Below are 20,155 nucleotides of genomic sequence, written 5' to 3' on the forward strand. Positions count from 1 at the left end.
CAACCCCCCCAACTATGCCAGTTGCCTTAATAAAAACATTTTATTTCTCTTGAATTTCTAAAATTTCTCTTGAAAAACTTGTAGTTCTAGTGTTCTGTAATGGACTAAGAATATGACTTAAGAACATTAAGTATAGAGCAATAAAAAAGTATTTTTTAGGGACAAAAAAAAGGAAGGCATCTTTGCATAAAGCCTACTTTAATAATTTCTAAAACTCCATTCTAATACAAGTGCTCAAGGACATAGTTGGCAATATATTTAACAGCAAGGAAAGTCTCTTCACAGGTTGGCTTTATCTGAGATTCAGGGAGAAGGAAACCATATCTCCCGGTGTCCCGGAGCTCGAAAGTGAAAGAGTACTTGATGCCTTGGTCATAAGCCCAGTCATCAGAGCCCCCTGCAGCAGGGTCTGTTGGTAAAGAAATTAAATAAAACTTAACCGGAAAAGAGTGGCTACACATCAAATGGCAAATACTTTGGAGTCAAGTCACATACCCAGGAATGCAGAAAGGACAGATAAAAAGAAATATTCGGTGAATTGATTGATTTATCCTGCTCATGGGAAAGCTGCTGTGATTTTTGACCTTTTATGAGCTTTGTTCCATCTGATTTGTGCAAGCAAATGTAAACAAGCTAAACTGCTCCCTCCTTGTCAGTATTGTGGGGAAACCATGGGAGAAATGTCTAAGGAACAGGAGAATGGCATGGTTGCATGGGGTGTTTAGAAACACCTGGTATAAGAAGCAAATGCCCTCTCACTGAGTGGCTTTTTGAAGTTCACAGAGATGGGAAAGAATTGCATATCTGGGATTTCAGCTCCATCATTTTCTGCTGGACTAATAGTACCCTCCCTTTTCAGTAGTTGCTATGATAAAAAGTCTCTTTTGCTAAGGAGGAGCCTGCAAAATGGCCTTTTCTAAAGGAAGAGTCTCCAAAAATATTATAAAAATTGGAAGAAACTTTTAAAAAAATGTTTGGGAGGGGGTGGTTAACTATTTGAGGAAGGAGAAACATGCAAGAGAAATTAGCTTCCATATTTAAGTAAATTAAGAGATCTTAAATATGGGAGATATTGAGGTAACCTCGACTTGGCTTTTGGCACTGCAAAGGCCATATCCACAGCTGAGTTCCCAAGAAGGGTAGAATAATTACTCATTACAAATAGGATTGTAATTAGTATGTGTCTCAGAATGTAATGCGAAGTAAAAGAAATTGGTGTTGCTAGAGTGGTTGAAGGATTCACATGAAACAGTGGAATCAGAGGACTCACATCATCTTTGACTTGGAAATGCAGAAAATCTCAGGTCAAGGTTTTTATGTTTAAATCTAAGCTGTGTATGATTTAGGAATTCACGCTATGCATGTGAATTCATAAACATTTTACTACATCACTTGACTTTCCAGGGGGTCACACACTTCCTGGGATCCCTGGGGAAAAATCATCCCATAATTTAGAAATGACAGGTCCCATATATGCCTCTTTGCATATGCATGTGAAGGAAGAAGGAGGCTACTTAGAAAGAGGAACAAGAATCTCTAGAAAACTGCATTTTATGGTCCGAGTAGTACTTAATATAGATTGTCAGTATATTTAGGTCAATACTTACAGATTGTTGTTGCTCCTGGACCGTATGTATATTTAGTGTTGTACAAACTGGCCAGCTCTTTGGAAGCAGCTCTAACTATGGAATTCTGTAAGAAAAGAAGAATGATAAATACAGATTTTCAGAAGCTTCCTTTTTTTTTTTTTTTTAATCAATTACACTGTTGTATAAACTTGAAAGCCATGCTGGAGAAGCTTTTATTAGAAAACTGTTGTTGACCTCTCAGTGTGACTGGGTGTCAGTAGCTGACAAGGTCCAGCTTGTCCTCGTGCTGTGAAAAGAGCTTGTCAGCAAAGAACTTATTTTCAAAGGTTTGATGGAGTGTGGTCCAGTCTGTGTATGGTCTGTTGCAGCCTGGTGTTCAGTCCAGGGGGGTTTGGACAGATAAGGGGACAAGAAAGTAACAGCACTTTGTAGACTTAGAAGAAGCTTGTACAAGGTTAAAACTAAATAAGGAAACTTACTTAGAGACAAGAGAATCTTAGAGAATGGTAGTAACTTGGTACAGTAAATTGCAAACATACAATAGCCTTTCTTTTCCTTCTGTTCATTCAGCTATACATTCAGAGTCGAGTCTGCTCAGTCAGGGGAGTTGAACATTGATACAAGTGGAAGCAGATTAAGGTCTTATAAATATTAACAGCCAAAAAAGGCATAAATTACCCTGAAACCATATGTAGTCTCATTAATTTCAATTCATTTCCTGTGCACAGAGGGACTCATTCAACTCCCACTGATTCAGTGAGGGTTGGATCAGGCCCATCAATAGTACTATGAAGTTTTGTATGTTTGCATTAAGGAAAATTACAGACTTTTCTTTGGAACGTGTGGCTTTTCCAATTCTTCATTATACAACATGTTGGTAATAAAACATGAAAATTATTACTAACAGATGATAAATACGAATGAGTTTTGAAAGCATATGTTCAGTATAAGCAATGGGTTGCCATATATTTCTTTATAGCTTGCAGCTGAATGGCTTACTATTCCAGGAATTTCCTCAAGCCCTTTCCTTCTCTGTAGGTTACGCTCTGGCTTACATCCCAGTGGAAGATATATTGTAAAATATTCTCTGTTCATCCTTATGCTTAAGTGTTCTTCTGATTTACTCAAAATGACATATTGGACCATGTATTTAGAAAATTTTAGTTAACTGAGAGAACTTTCTCAGCTGCTAAAAAACAACATCACAACATGTTTGCATTTTCACTGGCAGCCTACTCTCTAGCAGAATTGCAAGTGTTTCCCCATTCCCAAATATTTGGTTTTGAACATTTTAGTATTATGGGAGTTTGCTCTAGAAATTTGTGGTCCTTTAGCATATGAAGGATATTTAAACAAAACAAACCAAAAAATACTTGAAGCTTGTCTTTTCACCTATAACACTGACTGCTTGAACGTGGGGTTTGGTTTCTGGCCTCTCTGTCACACAAAGACAAGCAATTGCAAGGAAGTATGTTGTTGCTCTGCATTTCACAATCTTGGATCCAGAGCAATTGGAGTAGCTGAGCTCTCTCCTGTGATGATCTTTTTTGTTTGGTTTGGTTTGGGTTTTTCCCTCTCTTTTTTAATCCCTCAATAAATAGATTTTTCTAAAATCCATAATAATTTTTAACACATGTTGAGGGACTTGTAGAGGTTGGAGTCTGCTGTCTGCTAGTGGTGCCATGTTTTCTTCAGCCATCTGTTGTTTATAATGTACACATTTAATCAGCAGCTGAGATTGAGTCAAATCTCTCAATCGCAAATGAATTTTTAAATGTAAATTGATTCTTCCTCTCTTCAAATATATGCAAAGTGGAAATAAAATTTGGAAAGATTGTCTGGTTCAATATGCAGACCTGTTGGTAGCTGGTATTTGCTCTCTTTATTAACTAAAGTAGGGACAATAGAACAGCAGAGCTGCTCTGTGGGGCTGTTTGACCCAGGGCATTTGTTCCACCCAGCAGACAAATGATGGCTTTAAATCATACCAGAACACATACCGGAAAAAGTATGTCAGGAAATCTTTTTACCTGAGGGATTTTTTATTGTTGGCCAGGAAGTTGTAAAAAACAGAAATTTGTAGAAAGAGCAGTTGAGATTTCCAGCTGTTTAGGGCCTAGAATCCAAATAAACAGCTTCCTCAATCTCTCCAGGTTGGAGATAAAGGTGGTACTTTAAATGACCCTGTCTAAGTGAAAAATGTCCCTAAGCATTTATGACGTCATCATGAAATGAAGCTTTATCAGAAGTTTTGATATCTTTTTGTTTTCCTTTAAGTGACTCTCTAACATTTACTTTCTTAATAGATTTGCAGTCCAGAACCTAAAGGTAGAAAAATAAATTTCAACTTTATAGGAACTAATGTAATTTGTTAATAATATAATATAAATCAGCAGGAATAATATGTATTAAGTAAATACTTGTGAGTATAAATACAAAATATGAGGAAAATATGTTTGGTTGTTTTTTCAAAATAGTTCAATTACTCAAAGCAATCCATAAGAAGGAAATAATAGGGAGGTCAATACAGAGGTATATAAATAGTGCCCAAAATTTTCCAAAAAGGTGAAAAGTAGTTTGAGTTTTCAAGCCTGGAACTTATTTGGAGTTCACCAGCAAGGAGAAACACTGTTTTCCTTTTGACCTTTGAGGATACTCTTTGTTGTTCAATGATTTTCTACATCTCTTGACGTAATGGGCTTAACTGAATTGTTGTGGTTTGTTTGGAGTTCGTTTGTTTGGGGTTTTATACTGTTAAGAATCCCTCTTTTGCAAGGAAAATGTTGCTGAGATTTATAGTAGCAGAGAAAAAAGTGGCGCCCTGCAGTCGAAGAAATAACTCCAGAGTAATACCTTGTAACTGGGAGCAGAAATGGCTTTTCAGCTTCTGACTCCCAGCTGAGCTCTCAGAGCTGGTCATTTCAGCAGAAGGCAGCAGTTCCTGTGCTCATCACCCATCTGTGTTTACACTGCAATTACCAATATTTCACTTATCTGTGTACAGAGTGCATGAGCCAGGGAGACGGCAGAGTTGTGTTCTCAGTTGTCATTATCTTACGTAATTAACAACTTTCAAACCTAGGTTTTTTCAGTTATTAGCTTTTAATGAAAGATGTGGTACTGGCTTCTCTTTCTCACCACATTGGAAGTTTGAACTAGCAAGATAAATTATCAGGCTAAGCATATTTTGTGTGTTAATAGGTAATTTTTAGGGGAGCATCGCATCTCCCTCATTTTACTCTTGTATCATCAGGGTGGATTTGCCAGCAAACTGTGACCATTTAGAAACACTCCACAGATGTTGATATGCAGCTGCTGTTTGTGGACAACTCCCTTTGTCCTCTCAATCTGAGAGTGGTCTGGAGAAGCCTTTTCACTGCTTGACTAGACCCCTTGCTCTCTTCCCTCACTGGACCGCCAACTGATTTGCCCAAGGCTGAAAACTGTATTTTTCCTTCACATCAGTCTTTCATGCTTTACTTATTAAGTAAAAGGACCCTCAACTTTGCAATGAAAGGCTGAAAATGTGGATTTGCTGTTAGCTTTAGCAAAGCGAATTGAAACTTCTGAGCCTTCTTGTTTTGCCAGTAAAAACAGACTCCCTCCTCAAGGGTCCATGATGATGTGTAATTTAGTTCACTGTTCTGTTGTGTCTCTTTTGCTCCAAAAGCCCGGGGAATCCAGCCAGTGAGGACTTCAGTAGAATGATTTTTTTTCTTTACAAGGCTGTTTCTCTGTGACAGTTTCTACAGTGTTTAAGAAATTAGTCCCTGGTGAGAGGGTTTCCACTGCAACTCAGTTGGGCCCTACACCTGTTAGAGACTCTTGTCTATCAGCCAGATTCACACATCAACTTCATCTGCAAGATGCTGCTACTAAACACATCCTTTTCACAATTGTAAGACTGCCAGTACAGAACAGTTCTTTTGTGGTAAACTCTTGTGGAAGAGCTGTGAAGCAAATTTCAACTACTGCTTTGCTGCCCACATTCCTGTTTGTTGTGCTTCCCAGATGACTTTAACAATATTTAATGTAACAAGTAGTACAATCATAGTAATACAATCTGTGCAATAGCGCAGATACAACAGCAGCAGATTGCAGCTCCTCGTGGGCTTGTCTGCGTCTCTTAGATGTAGGATTTTTGCTATCCAACAATTCTTACCCATGGATCTTCATATGTCTAAAGCATATTCAGGACTTCACAACTAGGCACTAAGTTAAATAATCAGACTGATACTCACAGCCATGCTATATATTTGAAATTCACTCTTGCAGGCTGCACAGACTGTGGGTATATCTCTAAAATACTTTTTAATATGTCCTATTTTAAGCGCTCAAGAGGAAGTGAAATGCTAGACCAACCCAATATGGATGGTTAATTTTGGTGAGTTGAAACAACAACCCATGCAGCCAGTGTGCATCCAAGTAACACAGACTGGAATTATCTTGGGTTATAAATGAATGTAATATTCTGCAGCCTGTGAAACTGTAATAACATACCTGCATTAATCTGATAAGTGAGTGTGAGCTGGCTGCACACATGTATTTGGTGCTGAGTTTAACTGAGAGATGGAATTGAACTGGGAAGGAAGGAAGGGCAGGATACACATTCCTCTGCTCTCTCAAACTACAGTTCAGAGCCAATTAAAAAAGAAACAAGAACTGATAAAGCTAGATTTGTCTGCTGAAAATGAGGAAAGCCTAATGGGAGGCTAAGGCAGATATATGAAGTGATTAAAAAATATGGGCTGAACTGTTTATGAGAAGTCTGATTAAATACATAGTTCTTTTTTGCAAGAGGACAAAATGTGAATAGTAAAATAAAGATGAAAGTAGTCTTTTTGGGGTGTGGAGAGATACTGGTCTTGCCAAACATATTTTGTTGTTGTGAAAAGCTAATGCTTCTGTTCCCTGTAGGAGAGGGATTCAAGTGTGTATTCTGTGTTCAGGGCAATACGTCAGGGTATAGTAAAGAATGAGCCAAGAGGATTGCGAAGCAGACCAAATGTGAGTCTCCAAAAGGAGGACATATTTCTTTAGGGATGTCATCACAAGAATATTGTGTAACTTCTGAGAAATTCCTGACCTAGATTTTCCTATCTTGGGTGTTTTTATTTTTTGTTGTTTGTATAACAGTGGAAATTTTGTGCAACTCCTAGGTTAGGGGCACAAAACAACAACCCTGGATAAAGGGAGGCAAATTTGGGGAAAATCCTTGTGAGCTGTGGGATTTATAACCTCACAGATCCTCTTGCATCTCAGGGGAAGAGTGGGAGGTTGTGGGAAGGAAGGGACATACGTGACTTTCATCACATTTTACACCCCAAGACCAGGCATGGTTGAATGATAGTTCTAATCCCTGGCTTGAGATCAGTTAAATAACTTTGAGTTGTTCTGATTTGCTGAGCAATGCAGTGGAACTTAAAGAGGTTCTCTGAGTGTCCTGTTCTATCTGACAAACCAAAGCAGTTTTAGACCTTCTGGTGATTTCTTGAGGCTGTAAACAGAAAAGGTCTTTTGAGCCCCAAGGACACACTGTTCACTATGTGTTCAGGGAAGGAAGGTACAGGCATTCTCTGGACCTTTCTCTTCTGCAGACCTAGTGTCCTTAATCTCAGATTACTCAATTTTTGCACCCTTCTGTATCTTGGACACTGGAATGTAACATAAGCCCCATGGTATTATGTTACCTTTAATTAAATCCAATGGAACAAAATGCTATTAATGAGAAGCAGACATGTGAGGTTTTGTTTAAACACATGTCCAGTTGCTCAGTGAAAGAGATAAGAAATTGCAGCTATATTTCCTTTAATTTATTAGATCTGTCAGGGTAAAAATAACATCTAAGATAAGATAATGGCACTATAAATTTTGCTTCTTCATTTAAAAAATGATTTATGATTATTTTATTTGCCCAAACAATAGCTATTAAAAGTTAAGATTCTCGTTCTTCAGCATTTCTCCAGATTGTAAATTTAGACAGAACTTTTAGACATTAAACACAGCAATTGTCATATGAAGTAATTCCTCTTTTTGTAGCTATCTTGTCTCAAGCAAGTGCAGTTGTTGATTGAAAATGTTACATTTTCTTTAGTCACAGCTTAAATGAATGTATCTGAGTTATTTGAACTAACCCAAAAAGCTGCGCTTGTGAACCTGACCCACAGCCTGTGGAAGTCAATTTTTCTATTTTATTCACTCACACTGGAGTGCATAAGGTCCTTTCTTGTTTAATTATCTCAACTACAGGTAATGTTGATTGGGTGATACTCTAGTCTCATTGTCCAAAAGGACTTTTGGCAACAAGTTTTCCCATGTAAAAATCAGATACTGCACAGGTTGAACACCTCTAGGATCCTGCTGTCTCTGTTGGGATCACCAATAGAGGAAATAATTTCCCTCAATTAAGAGGTGAAAAGCACTCATAAGGTCACCTTGTCATGGTGGTGAGATTCGCAGTTGCTCTGTGAAGAATATAATGGAACTCCATCTGGTATTAGTGTGACTGATTTAAAATATAGGATAAAGGATATTGGAAAGACTAATATAAAAAGTGAAATCAAATGGCTAAAGAGGAATGTATTTCCTGTATTCCTGAGCAATTCAGTTTTTATGCTCTGTGGTAGCAGCAGAATTGTCTTCTATGGCAGGAAAAGGGAGTTTGTTTTACTGTGAATTAGAACAGGACAGTGACAATATAAAATTTTAATTTAAGAATTTTAAAACCTAGCAAAGCAGATAGGTTCTGTCTTGCTTCTAGGGATTGCTTTAGTAATGAGTTGTCAGTGTACTTTCTCTGTTTAATACTGTGAGAAACACACTGTACTTTTAGTTAAATTTCATCACATTTGCTCTTCATTCAAAAAATGGGGACAGAATTTCATGCAAATTTTTCACAAATAAGAACTTCATGATTTTGACAACAAAGCAGCTACAAGTGTATAGTGCTATTTATTACTTTAGACTGAATGGTAATGTGTGAATTATGAAGCTTTTGTAAACTATGAAGGCAAGATGTTACTACCACTCCCTGAAATAATTTCAATTGCAAAATTCCTGCAATATAAAGTAAGAAAATCAAGTCTTCTTTTTAATTTAATCTTCTCTTTTAGACTTTAAAAAAATCTAACAAGAAACTTCACTCTTGGCCCCAGTTTGTATTTGTGTTCAGAACCAAGACACGTATTTGGGAGCATTCATAAATCTGTCAAACCTGCACGGCACAGCAACACACATTGTTGTTGCCTTGGACTTTTGGCAGCATCGAGGAAAGAGGGGGAATCAAAATGTGTTTGTTTTGTCTTGCTGTGCTGTTTTCCCTGCCAACAGATTCTAATTGCTAATATGTCAGAGAACTGAAGTAATTTTATTATTCATGATTGTTGATTCTTGGCCTATGAAATGTTTACAGCTTTTATACACATTTAATAGTTATAAACTCTCTATCTGTTTTTAAGGATCAAAAAAAAAAAATCTCTCTTAAATGGCATTAGAGTGTGGCTTTCCTCTGGAATTGATAAAAGAGGAACTGTCCTTTAAAATACCGCATTCATCCTCTTCTCTAAAGAAAATGTCTGTGTTTGAGTTCGGGCCTCTTGGAAAAGGCCTCAAAACTGAAACTTTTTATGTCTTTTGTATCTGTTTTCAATTATACTTTAGTCAAGAATTGCCTCACTGACTTTACTTCGATGAGAACTAAGGTTAAGTAGAAAGTGGTAGAGATCCTTGCTTGCTGTTGATACCAGTTGAGTTATTTCATAGTTATTACAATTTGTCAAGCCTCAACCTTGGTTTACAGGCCTTAGTGTTTTTATGTAAAATATTACAGGTACACATACAGCAGCCTCTGGAGTTAGCATGAGGCAGTGCTGCACAGCAGAGTGGATTTCTGGATGGCATGACTGGAAGACAGAACTGCTATTGTGTTAAATTCACTGTGTGTGTGGAAATTAAATAAGGCTCTGAAGTTCATCCTGTGCTTCAGCTATCTTGAAACCATATTGGTTTCCCTTGTCCTTGCTAAAACTAAAATACTTTAAAAAACTGGCAATATGGATTCTTTCCAGATATTAAAGAAACTGCTTGAAGTACCTAAATAGCAAGCGATGATTTTTGCTTATTCTTTTCATAAAGTCAAAATGACAAAGAGACTTACCAGTTCCTGGTAATTCGATGGCAAATTGTAAGTGTACGAATAAGGAAACAGTAGCAGCTGGGAATAGGAGTGAATTGTCAGGTATGCCTTGATTGTAGAAAGATGTTCACGAATAAAATCAGCCAAAGCCTTGGTCTCCTTTTCGGACTCGGGTGCAGAGCCACAGTAAGTGGAATCACAGGGGTAGTCTGAGGCCCCAAGAGCTGAGAAGAAAGGTGAATTTAATGAGTACTTAATGAAGAAGCAGATTATTAGGAGAGTCGTGTTATACCCATGTTTGTAGGTAAGCCTTGGAAATCCTGCTAATACATATGCCATATCACAGGAGGGGATATTTTATGGCATAGTTAAGATGCAATGAATAAATATGGCCTTTACAGTGTACATAGTTGGAAGAACATGAATATGGATGTAAAGATCTGTATTATGGGAATGTTTTGGGATATTAATTTGTTTCAGTACTTAACAGTCCTCTCCTTCTCCATTTCTAAGGCACTTCTATGTAACAAAGTGGAAACTACTCAAAAGAGACCGCTTTTAATGAAAGCAAGCTCCTTTGGTTTCTGTTCTGAATTCATAGCTGTGTGTATGTCTATATGTATATCCGTGTATACATGTGTGTATATATATGCACATGTGTGTGCAGATATGTTCATAGAAGTGACCATGCTGATGATGCTAGTAGCCAAAGTTTGGCTATTTTTCCCAAAACTGCTTTAAAAACTAAACACAAGTTAATCCACAATGCTTCACTCAAGCTGAAGCTGGACCATCAGGTAGGGAAAATCCAATAGTTAAGTATATTGGTTATTACACTCATGTGTAATTACTTGCAACTCTTTTTAGGAGACACTTACTGCACCAGCCAGCATCAAAATTCCTGTTGGGATCTGTCCCAATGCAGCTGGACCCAGCATTTTTAGAGCGTGTCTTTCTCCACATGCGGTCCTGTAAGAGAATCACAGATGAAAACTTAATTTAAGTTCTGACAGTTGACTTTTCCAACAATAAAAAAGGACAATGTACTTACCTTTGTCCAAGTGTAAACGTAACCATCAATGTTAACAACAGGCAGAACATAGAAGTCCATCTTGTCCAGAAGTGTGGTCATGACAGTATCTTTTCCGTAGGTCTCCACAGCCTACTTGGAGAAAAGTAGAAAAAGCTGATGATGTCTTCACAGATGTGTATCTCCTGTGTGTATGCAAAGGCCTGGCTCTGGGGCAGGAATTAATGAACGTGGTAGAAAAACTCATCCAGGTCACTCCACCACATGAGATGGCACCCCTGTGTTCTGATGTGTGCTTAGATTTGCACTGACTCAAACCACACTGCTGTTAGAAAACCATCTTATACTGCTAGATAAATCATAAGATGAAGGAATGTTGATGTTGAACAGAATAATAAAGCACTGGAAAGAGATTTCCATCTACTAGCTTCTTGGTTACAGGCAGAACAATATTGCTGTCCATATATATTCCTATATCCTAACACCTTAAAGGTTTGAGTTTAATTTATGTGAGAATGAGAAATCATTATTTCCATTTTTTGTATCTGTTGTGCAGAAATTTTATCAACAACCAGAATAATAGAGAATATTTCTAAGTGACATCCTAACACGTTTCCAATCATAATTCTATGAATGCATTTATTCATAGGGAGGCAGATTTTTCTCTGCTCTTTTCCAGACAGATATTGAATAACAAACAGGAACTCCTGCAATATCCTCTATATCCTGATTATGGTCTGGCACTTGCTATGCTTGTTCACAGATTCATATCAGTGTTGAGAGACCATACAATGATCATGGAAATTTGGTCTAAGTGTGTTGTAGCCATGTTTTGTTTACACAGCCATAAAGGGCAACACAGGGCAATGCAATGGAAAAAGGCATTTTTTGTCCTGTAACTGACAAGTAGGAGGGTGGGATATAAAATGTAGAAAAGCAGTTTCAGATCACTTGAAATAATTTTTCCTGTGTTTTATTTTATGCTTGTTTTGGTTTTTTGTTGTTGTTTGGGTTTCTCTTTTGAGATACCTATAACAATCCACCTTGCTCATGTTTTTCTCTATTTTTTTTTTTTTTTTTTTTTTTTTTTTTTTTTTTTTTTTTACTTTTATGTCTAGAAGCAATCCCAAGTGAAATTCTGATGATGCTCAGAGGTCTGCTCTTTTAAAGCACTTCTGCCTATGGACTCACTGAGCAGAGGCACTGCTGGTGTCAGGTACACTCATGAATTAAGTGACCAGACAGTGAAAATGACAGCTGCAGTGACGTGAATTGCTGAGAGAAAAATGGTACCACATACTGTCTGCAGCCTTATTAGGCACTAATGAAATCATATTCCCATTGACTCCACCAAAATGTCACTTCCAATTTCCACTGCTCCCTACACAAAACCGCATGCCTGGCTGATAAGACTGAGATTATACTTGCCACCAAGGCCTCTGCCAGCATGGCTGGCTCGTGTAGATTGGCTTTCATTGTCTTGGGTTTTAGATTCCAGCTGCTGCTTCTGGTGTGGTTTTATTTATTTGCTTGGTTGATTTTGTTGGTGTTTTTTTCTTAATCTTCCAACAGAAGTTATTACAACATTTGAGATTCTGTCAGTAAGTTGCTCTGCTAAATTACTCCATCTGAGAGGTAGTATACCTGTCTCAGGTATATAATATACAGGTAATATACCTATGAAGATGGCGGTGCAGTATTTGATAACCCCCACCTGCTTTATATTCGTAGTGAGAAAGAAAATATAAAGGGCATAAAATTGTTTAATTCAAGACCTAAAGTATTCCAGACTGAAGTGAAGCTAATTTCACCTGTGCAGCTCTTCCTTCAATATGGTTTCATATTTAGCACGTTTCTATACGGCCTGAAGTGGCAGCTCAAAGGGAGGTATATGCATTTGCCTCTTCCTGAGTGGAGCTTAGGGAGCTTCATTTACAGACTTCCTCCTTTCTTGGGTACGCTTCCTCAGTGCTGAGCTGAGGGCAGGTTTCCATCCTCTCTGTTGCCTTACTGAATAAAGCTGGTTGCAAGGAATCCACCACCTGCCAGTGTAGCAAGTCAGCTGTTCTGAAGTGCATTCAGGTGCCTTCTGATGTGCCCTTGCATTTTCTTGTTCCTGATGTCTGTGTGCAGAGCATGGCTATGTTTGTAGTGTTACTAGAGCTATTTGCTTTTCTTTCACCTTTCTCTGACTACAGGTGCAAAAAGAATTTACAAACTGAGCAACCGTTGTAGTTGCTAGTACCTCTTAGACACATTTCAGGTTGTCTTAAGCTGCTGGAAGATTACAGGTCCAAGCACAAAGATCTGGTTTAAGTAGTTACACCTTAACCCTCTGAGGTGAGAAGAAGGCATGAGCAGACACATATTTAGTGGGAAAAAGGCAGTGGCCTAAGCTCTTGCTGCTCATTTAAGATTTTCTTAAACATAGGTTTTGTAAAATACTGTTTCATCATTAAGCTTACTGACCTCTTTGACAAACCACTGGCAGAAAGCAGGGCTGATCCACTCTCTTGCATGGAAACCACAATCCATAAAGATGGCCTTCTTATTTGCACCACTTTTTCCCATCTAGGAAAAAAAAACCCAACAAAACAACGCCCCAGGGCTTGAATAAAATAAATTGTATGCAGAAAAAGGTAGTCAGCTTGCTGACCTAAAAAGTCAAACTTTATACAAATATGGCATTCCTTGTTTAAAATGGAAATCTATGGAGAGCTCCCAACTGTACCTGACCATGATATTCAAGCTAAAAAAATATTCTTAATAATTTCATTTTTATTAATGTTGACAAGATTCCCCTAATTATTTGATTAATCTGCATTGTTGATTTATTTCCTGCAGTGTCAGTTTATCTTGTATGTTTGAATGATATATTACTGTAAATAGAGGAAAAGAAGAAATCGAGGCACTTACTTTGAGAAGGTACATTGGCCGTCCTTCATATGTTTTCCCAATTACACTACGAGAGACAAGGTCTGGGTTCTGAGCAGCGATATCAGCAGTCCAAGCAGCAATCTGTTTAATAAAGAGGTTAAATCTAAATCTCTGTTCCTCAGGCCCAGACTGATTAATTTGCAGATTTCAAGCCAGAACAGTCTTTCTGAGCATCTAATGTGGCCTAATAGTTAATACAATTTGTAGCTTTCCAAGGAGCCACTGCAAAGATGTGAAGAGTTACATGGCCATGATTACATGTCAGGAAAAATGAGCGTGGCTGTGAAAAAAAGAGGAAGGGGTCTTATGACAGGACATGAAGAGCTAGAACTGAGGCGGGAATGGAATCAAGTTGTTTAGCAGAGGAGATGGGAGAAGTAGTGAAAAGGAAAGGAAATTAATAGAGAAACATCTCAGCCTGGTCATTGGATTTCTACCAGAGGTTCTTTGCAGCATTGGAAGCAAAGTAGAGGAAATAATAATAGGTTACACAAACTAGCTCAGTAATGAAGAGCAAGGAGAGTTTGGAGGCATGTCAATGGATGGAGCAGAAGAGGAAAAGGGAAGAAGGCTGGAAGCACTTTGACTACAGAAGCTAAGGTACCAAGCTGATAGTGTGGTAAATTCTAGACTTTACCGTGTCCCAGTTGTTGTACTTGACATAGCTGTGGCTGGCAGTACGAGCTTGGCTGTCAAACTGGGCATCCAGTGCAGTCTGCAGGTTGTCAATCAGAACTCTGCAGGAAGGCACCATGAAAAGTGTGAAGAGAAACACAGCAATCCAGCAGGAAAGCAAGATATTTCAAGGTCTGCCCAGCATTTGGACTGCACAGATTGTGAAAGGAAAGGTGGGCAGGTTGAAAATAAAGTATATGAGTTTCGGGTTTCAACCTACGTCCTGCCTCAACCTTGCCACAAGAAGGACCAGGGAACAACAGGCTCCTGCCAATTAGCAGCTCCCTCACTCCCATATTAAAATACCTCCAGGGTGGCAACAGTTTGGTTTCAGAAAAATGGCAATGCTGAGACAGAGTGTGTCTCAAAACGAGCTCTAGGTTGATCTTATGTTGCCAGCTGCTTCTGTCTCAATAGGAAAAGGGCCTTCTTGAGCTTTTGACGCTGGAGAACAGTTAGACTGCAGCAATGTTTCAAAACCAGGCAACAACCCAGAGATGTTTGCCTGATGAAATTCTCTGTAAAACCAAGCTTCCAAAGGTTAGATGTGGTTTGACAGCTCTGTTGCACGTGGCATTATCCATCCTCCAAACTACTTCATTGCAGGTGAGGTGAGCTATTAAATAGAACACACAATTGCAAGAAAACCTCAACAGCCTGTCTGGATTGGCTAGATCTCTCCTGTTCATTTTTCTCTGGGGCTGACACAAAGGCACAATTTATCACTGAGCAAGCTCTTGAGGACCTTTTGCTTACATTTCAACCTTGGCTATCAAAAAATGAAGTCCTCTTGTTTTTCCAGGGCCTGTCTTAAAACTCTTACAAATCTTATTCATCCAGGATATGTCCTTGATCATTTGTGATTTGGACAGAGGAACAGGAGGCCAGTTTGTGAGGCACCAGCAGCCTTCAGAACAAACATTGCAAGTGACATGATGTCACGGCACTGCAGCTGCACTTCAAAAGGATTATAACAGCTTGGGTTGTCACAAGGACGATCCACTCAAGTTAGTCAGGGACAGCTTCCAGACATTCTGGCCTTTTGTTGCAATCAAAAGATTTGTGCGTGGACCTGAAGAAGTTCATGAATATTATAGGAAAATAACACATGTAGAGTAACTCCTTTGCTAAAGAGGAAATTCCACTGAAACGGGATTCCTGTGCTGTATGTGCACTGTGGGATTATTGAAAACCATTTATTCTAGAGTGTTTTTAGATGCTGTTCCTGCAGAGGCATCCAGATCAGAGACAGTTGATGTGAGGCCAGTAAATTTAGTGATGGATTAACTTTGAATTTAGCAGGTCATAAAAATTATCCTGAAAACTGTGTGATGTCCAGTGAAAGAGTTTGGTCTAGTAGAAACAACAGTGGGGCTGAGAGACAAAAACTCTACACTCAGCTAAATGAAATAATAAAAACTTAATCAAATACTACCGACTTTCAGTGTCTGAGTACATGATGTTGACAGACTATTCTTCACACATCAAAGAAGCCTGATAATGAAGTTGGGCAAAGCTATTCTTAAGTGGAGTGAAAGGAGAAATGAAGACAGACAACACCACTCCACTCCACCTCAAAGTCAGTTTCTCATCCTGAGTTAATGCTTGCACAGTGATTGGAAGGTATGAAGTGAAGAACAGGATCAGGCAACTCCTCATGCTCCTTATTCTTCCATTAGTGCTCCTCACTACAGAGCTTTTGTTCCCAGTGGTGTGTAATGTGGCAGTGGGCTCTGTTTGCTCCACTTGTGCTGCAGTCATATTTGGTCAGCTCACTCTCTGCAGACATCCTTGCCATGGATCTGCTATGTGACTTCTGTCAGCCCAAGGCTGTCCTGGGTATGTTTCCCATGCTTCTTTGGCCTTTCACCTGGCAGCTGTCTTCTGTCTGTCACCTGTTGGGTTTTTTTGGCCCTCTAGCTATTGTTCTGCAACTCAGTGGGGACCTGATCATGGTCCCCAGTCCCCTTGGGGCTCACCATTTTATTCTCTGGCTTTAGTTCCCTGTCCATTTCCCTCATCTAGTGTATTTTCTGGCTCTTTCTAGACCTTTGCTGCATTTTTTCTGTAGTAGGAAATATTTCTAATGCTATTCCTACTCCAGCCTTTTGTACTGCAGTGAGCTTTCACCTCAGGGAAATTTCTGGTACTGCATCTCTGCTTCCTGTCTCTTGCCTCTATCAACATTTCATCTCACCCTGTCAGTGCAGAGTAGTTACAGTCCATTTGAACTGTCATAGGAAAGCTGAACCAGTAAAGGCATGCATAGGAGGGATGAAGTTTGTAACATGAAAATCAGTTGACCAATATGAAAAGCTCAAACACATCCTCCATGATGTTTAGTCCCCTTCTATTCAAAGTACAGTAGTCAGAACAAACTTACTGATACTCCATTCCACTTTCTTTCAAAAGATCTTCAACCTTAAAAGACTTCTCAGCTTCAACTCGGAAATCAACTTGCATTTTTGGCCTTACCAGTGTGACAGAGTCCGGCTGCCAAAAGTCAACCTGAAACAAGAGCAATTGAAGACATAAACAAATAAATACATATGTGTGGCTGTGATTTTTTTAGATTGGTGTATGTGTGCTGGTGAGGTTGTGATTAATATACTGAATTTCATGCCTATCCTATTACACTGATTCAGTATTGCTTCCCACAAGTATCAACCTAAATTTTAACTGGAAATTGATTAAGATTTTCTTAGGTCCTGCATTTTTTATCACAGAATTCTGGAGATGACAGTGACAATTTCACAAATGTCAAGAATTCTCCAGCATCTGCATTCTTACAGAATTGTGAATATTATAACTATATTTACACCTTTCATTTTTACAGCTTCTTTCATTTTTTTGCTCAGGTTTTTGCCTACAAATGTTAGAGAGAAATTAACTCAATATCAGGGGTGAACTGTGTGAATATTTTACATAAATCAGCTGAAAAAGACTGTTGTCTGTACGAGTGCTTTTAAAAGAGATGACTAAAGTTGATATGAGGAACCTGTGCCTTTGAAGATGTTTCATTCCAAATGGACAAACAACAGTGTTATTACTACTTCACTTATTTTTGCTGAAGTAAGCATCTAAGCCTCTGAATTTAGTGCTCTGTTGAAGGCCAATGGAAACAAAGATGATTTGCCAGCCTGATGCCTTTTCACCCTTTCATCTCATGAAGGTAAAAGAAATTTGGGCTGGTTATTCATGAATTATGTGTCATCAAATGAAGTGATTGTTCCAGAATATACAATTACATCAGTCCTGACTGACTTCTTTGTATAACAATGGTAGTTCAGGGATCTTTTCTTAAAAAAAAAGAAAACAAGCAATCCTTTGATACTTCACACTTACTTAAAAGCAAGCATGGTATATATTAATTTCCTTAGTATTGGCAGCATCATTCCAATAGTATGTTGTTCTACAGAAAACTGTTCCAGCATGCTGTAGTAGCCTGTTGACAATAGGTCTCCACATCTGTACTTCATTAAAAATACCATCCTTTCATCCTACAGCTAATGGTGTCTTTTTCACCAACAGCTATTTTACAACATCAAAGCTGAACAGAAATATTGAAAACACATTTGCTGTCTTTGTTGTTTTTCATCGTGTCATTGTGTCATCATATATCTACATCAAGGTCAGTGAGAAACATGCAGCTTAGAGAGAAAGGAAGCTTAAAAGGAAAGTCAGAGAAGAAAAGATAACATGAGAGACTAGAGGCCAAAGGAAAATTCATTTTGCTGGGAGTATAAATTTTTAGATTATTTACATGAGGAAAATGTTTCGCCTACAATGGTAAAAGTTCAGGTAGTTGGAATTTCCATGGTTTATCTGAAAGAACATTCTTGAAAGCACCTCACACTGAATATAGCATTTAAGATTTATTTATTCTATTAATAAATTCTGCTGGGCACTTTGGCATTCAGATTAGGTAAACCAGATTTTCTTGGAAAGAAATCAAGATTAGGTCTTTAATTCAGTAGCACAATTTAAAAAAGTCTGTTATTTGAGCAAAAGGAGAAATATTTCTTTCAACTACAATATAACCACTTCCCCAAGTCCTTTACCTCCATGATGCTGGCAAGGAAATTGAGGGTTTCCACCTGCTCACCATTCTGTGGAATCACACGGAACACCTTCTGTCTGTAAGGGGAGAAAAAGATTTGATTTGAAAAAGTTGAAAGCCTTTTGATCATGGAGAAGAAATCTCAGATATAAAACTTGTCTGTTCTTACCCATCAAAGGAAAGATTCTGCAGGTGAGCAGAAACAGATGCAGCACCTATGAGAACCAAGAGTGCCCACATTTTCTCAAACAGGTTTTCTGTTATTTTTTGCGCTGCTTTTATAACTTGTTTTGTCCTTCTTTTTATCAGTTATACACAGAACAACCCACTGATCAACTGATAGTTTACTGTCTTGACCTTGTTTTATTTGCATACTATTTATAGTGTGTGTTTTCCTCTACACCTGTGAAAACAGCTGAAAGTCTCACAGAGGCCTGGCTAGAGAATCTTGCTATTTGAGCTGGATAAGCTCTTGATATGAGAAAGTGAATTTAATTTACTTTGTTATTTTCTATTTGGTGTACATTTAGATATTTTTTAATAAGGTGGTTGCTGAATTACAAACTTTATAATATTTTGTTGTTACTTTGTGTAATGGTAGATGTCCGTCAGATGTTGTTGCAGTATGGTCTTAATCACAATGTTCCTCTTCATTAATAATATAGGTTTGACTTTGACTTATTATTGTCAAAGAGGAATCTACCTATTGGGATGTACCAATTGGCTTTTTCTTCCCCAACCGAGAAGGAAAGCACTGAACTGGTTCTTTGCTCACTTCACTGAAATTTGTCATGCAACTGCAGAACTGAAAGCACAGAAATTTCCAGTAGCAATAGGGTTGTACATATACTGCGTGTGATACAGCTGCTGATTCTGGTACATTCTCTAATTTCATCATGTGTGGATCAGAGGTAAATATCTTAGAGGTTAAGCAAAACTGTGGAATTTACTAAGATCAAATGAAATTTATTCATACAAAAACATTTTTAACTTTCATGTTGTGTCTGCTCTGAAGAACAGTGGTTTGTTTGCAGCAGTGCACTTGCATCTGTTTAGTTTTCATTAATGAGTTCTTGGCATTGAATGCAACATTAATTGTTGATGCTGTGTCCTGATGTGACTGATGTTTTTGACAGGGAGCCTCTAAATGAATCAGTGAACAAATAAATAAAAAATGGAATTTATGAGCTCAGTTCTGTCTCCTGTTATGCCTAAGTAACTAGGCAAATTAAAGGAGTTCATACACAGATAATCTCTACTGTATATTACATAATATGTGAAAATTTATTAAGAAAAATAGTATAATTCATCTCAGATTAAAAGATGTAGTTACAGTTTCTTGAGCATTTTAAGAATGAATGTGACATCAGACTTGAAACCTAATTTTTTCTGAGGTTCTCTGGAGTCAGTTCCTTAAGCATAGATACAAAACAGCTAGAAATATAATTTTAAATCAATGTACAGTTCATGCATATCAATATGACCCGTTATTAATACTTTCCTAAAAGAAGAGTCAAAAAGTCTACTGGGCCTACTTATTGAAAACTATCTCTGCCAAACCATAGGATTTAAACTTAGGTTGCAATTAATGGCCTAATTTGTAGCACTGTGAGCTCTTGTCCAGTAATAATCTTACTGAGAGACAAGTCTCTGAAGACAGATGACATCAGGAGCTGTTCTGACATTGTCAAAAAAATACTGCACAGTCTCCAGAAGTTTTAATTTTATGA

At 38.0% G+C, this 20,155-nt stretch overlaps 1 protein-coding gene across 1 annotated transcript; it reads right to left on the minus strand.

Moving 5' to 3' along the window:
* Positions 1-221: 221 nt before the first annotated feature.
* Positions 222-18,665, minus strand: CPB1 (carboxypeptidase B1). Its single transcript, XM_041475728.1, has 11 exons — positions 18,595-18,665; positions 18,427-18,502; positions 16,749-16,873; positions 14,328-14,427; positions 13,670-13,771; positions 13,223-13,324; positions 10,775-10,885; positions 10,602-10,692; positions 9,745-9,947; positions 1,608-1,692; positions 222-409 (listed from the first exon to the last, which is right to left on the minus strand). Exons 1-11 carry the CDS (start codon positions 18,663-18,665, stop codon positions 222-224), a joined length of 1,254 nt encoding a protein of 417 aa, XP_041331662.1.
* Positions 18,666-20,155: the final 1,490 nt, after the last annotated feature.

Source organism: Pyrgilauda ruficollis, unplaced genomic scaffold (genome assembly GCF_017590135.1).
Source record: "Pyrgilauda ruficollis isolate IOZ18807 unplaced genomic scaffold, ASM1759013v1 scaffold36, whole genome shotgun sequence".
Lineage (NCBI taxonomy): Eukaryota > Metazoa > Chordata > Aves > Passeriformes > Passeridae > Pyrgilauda > Pyrgilauda ruficollis.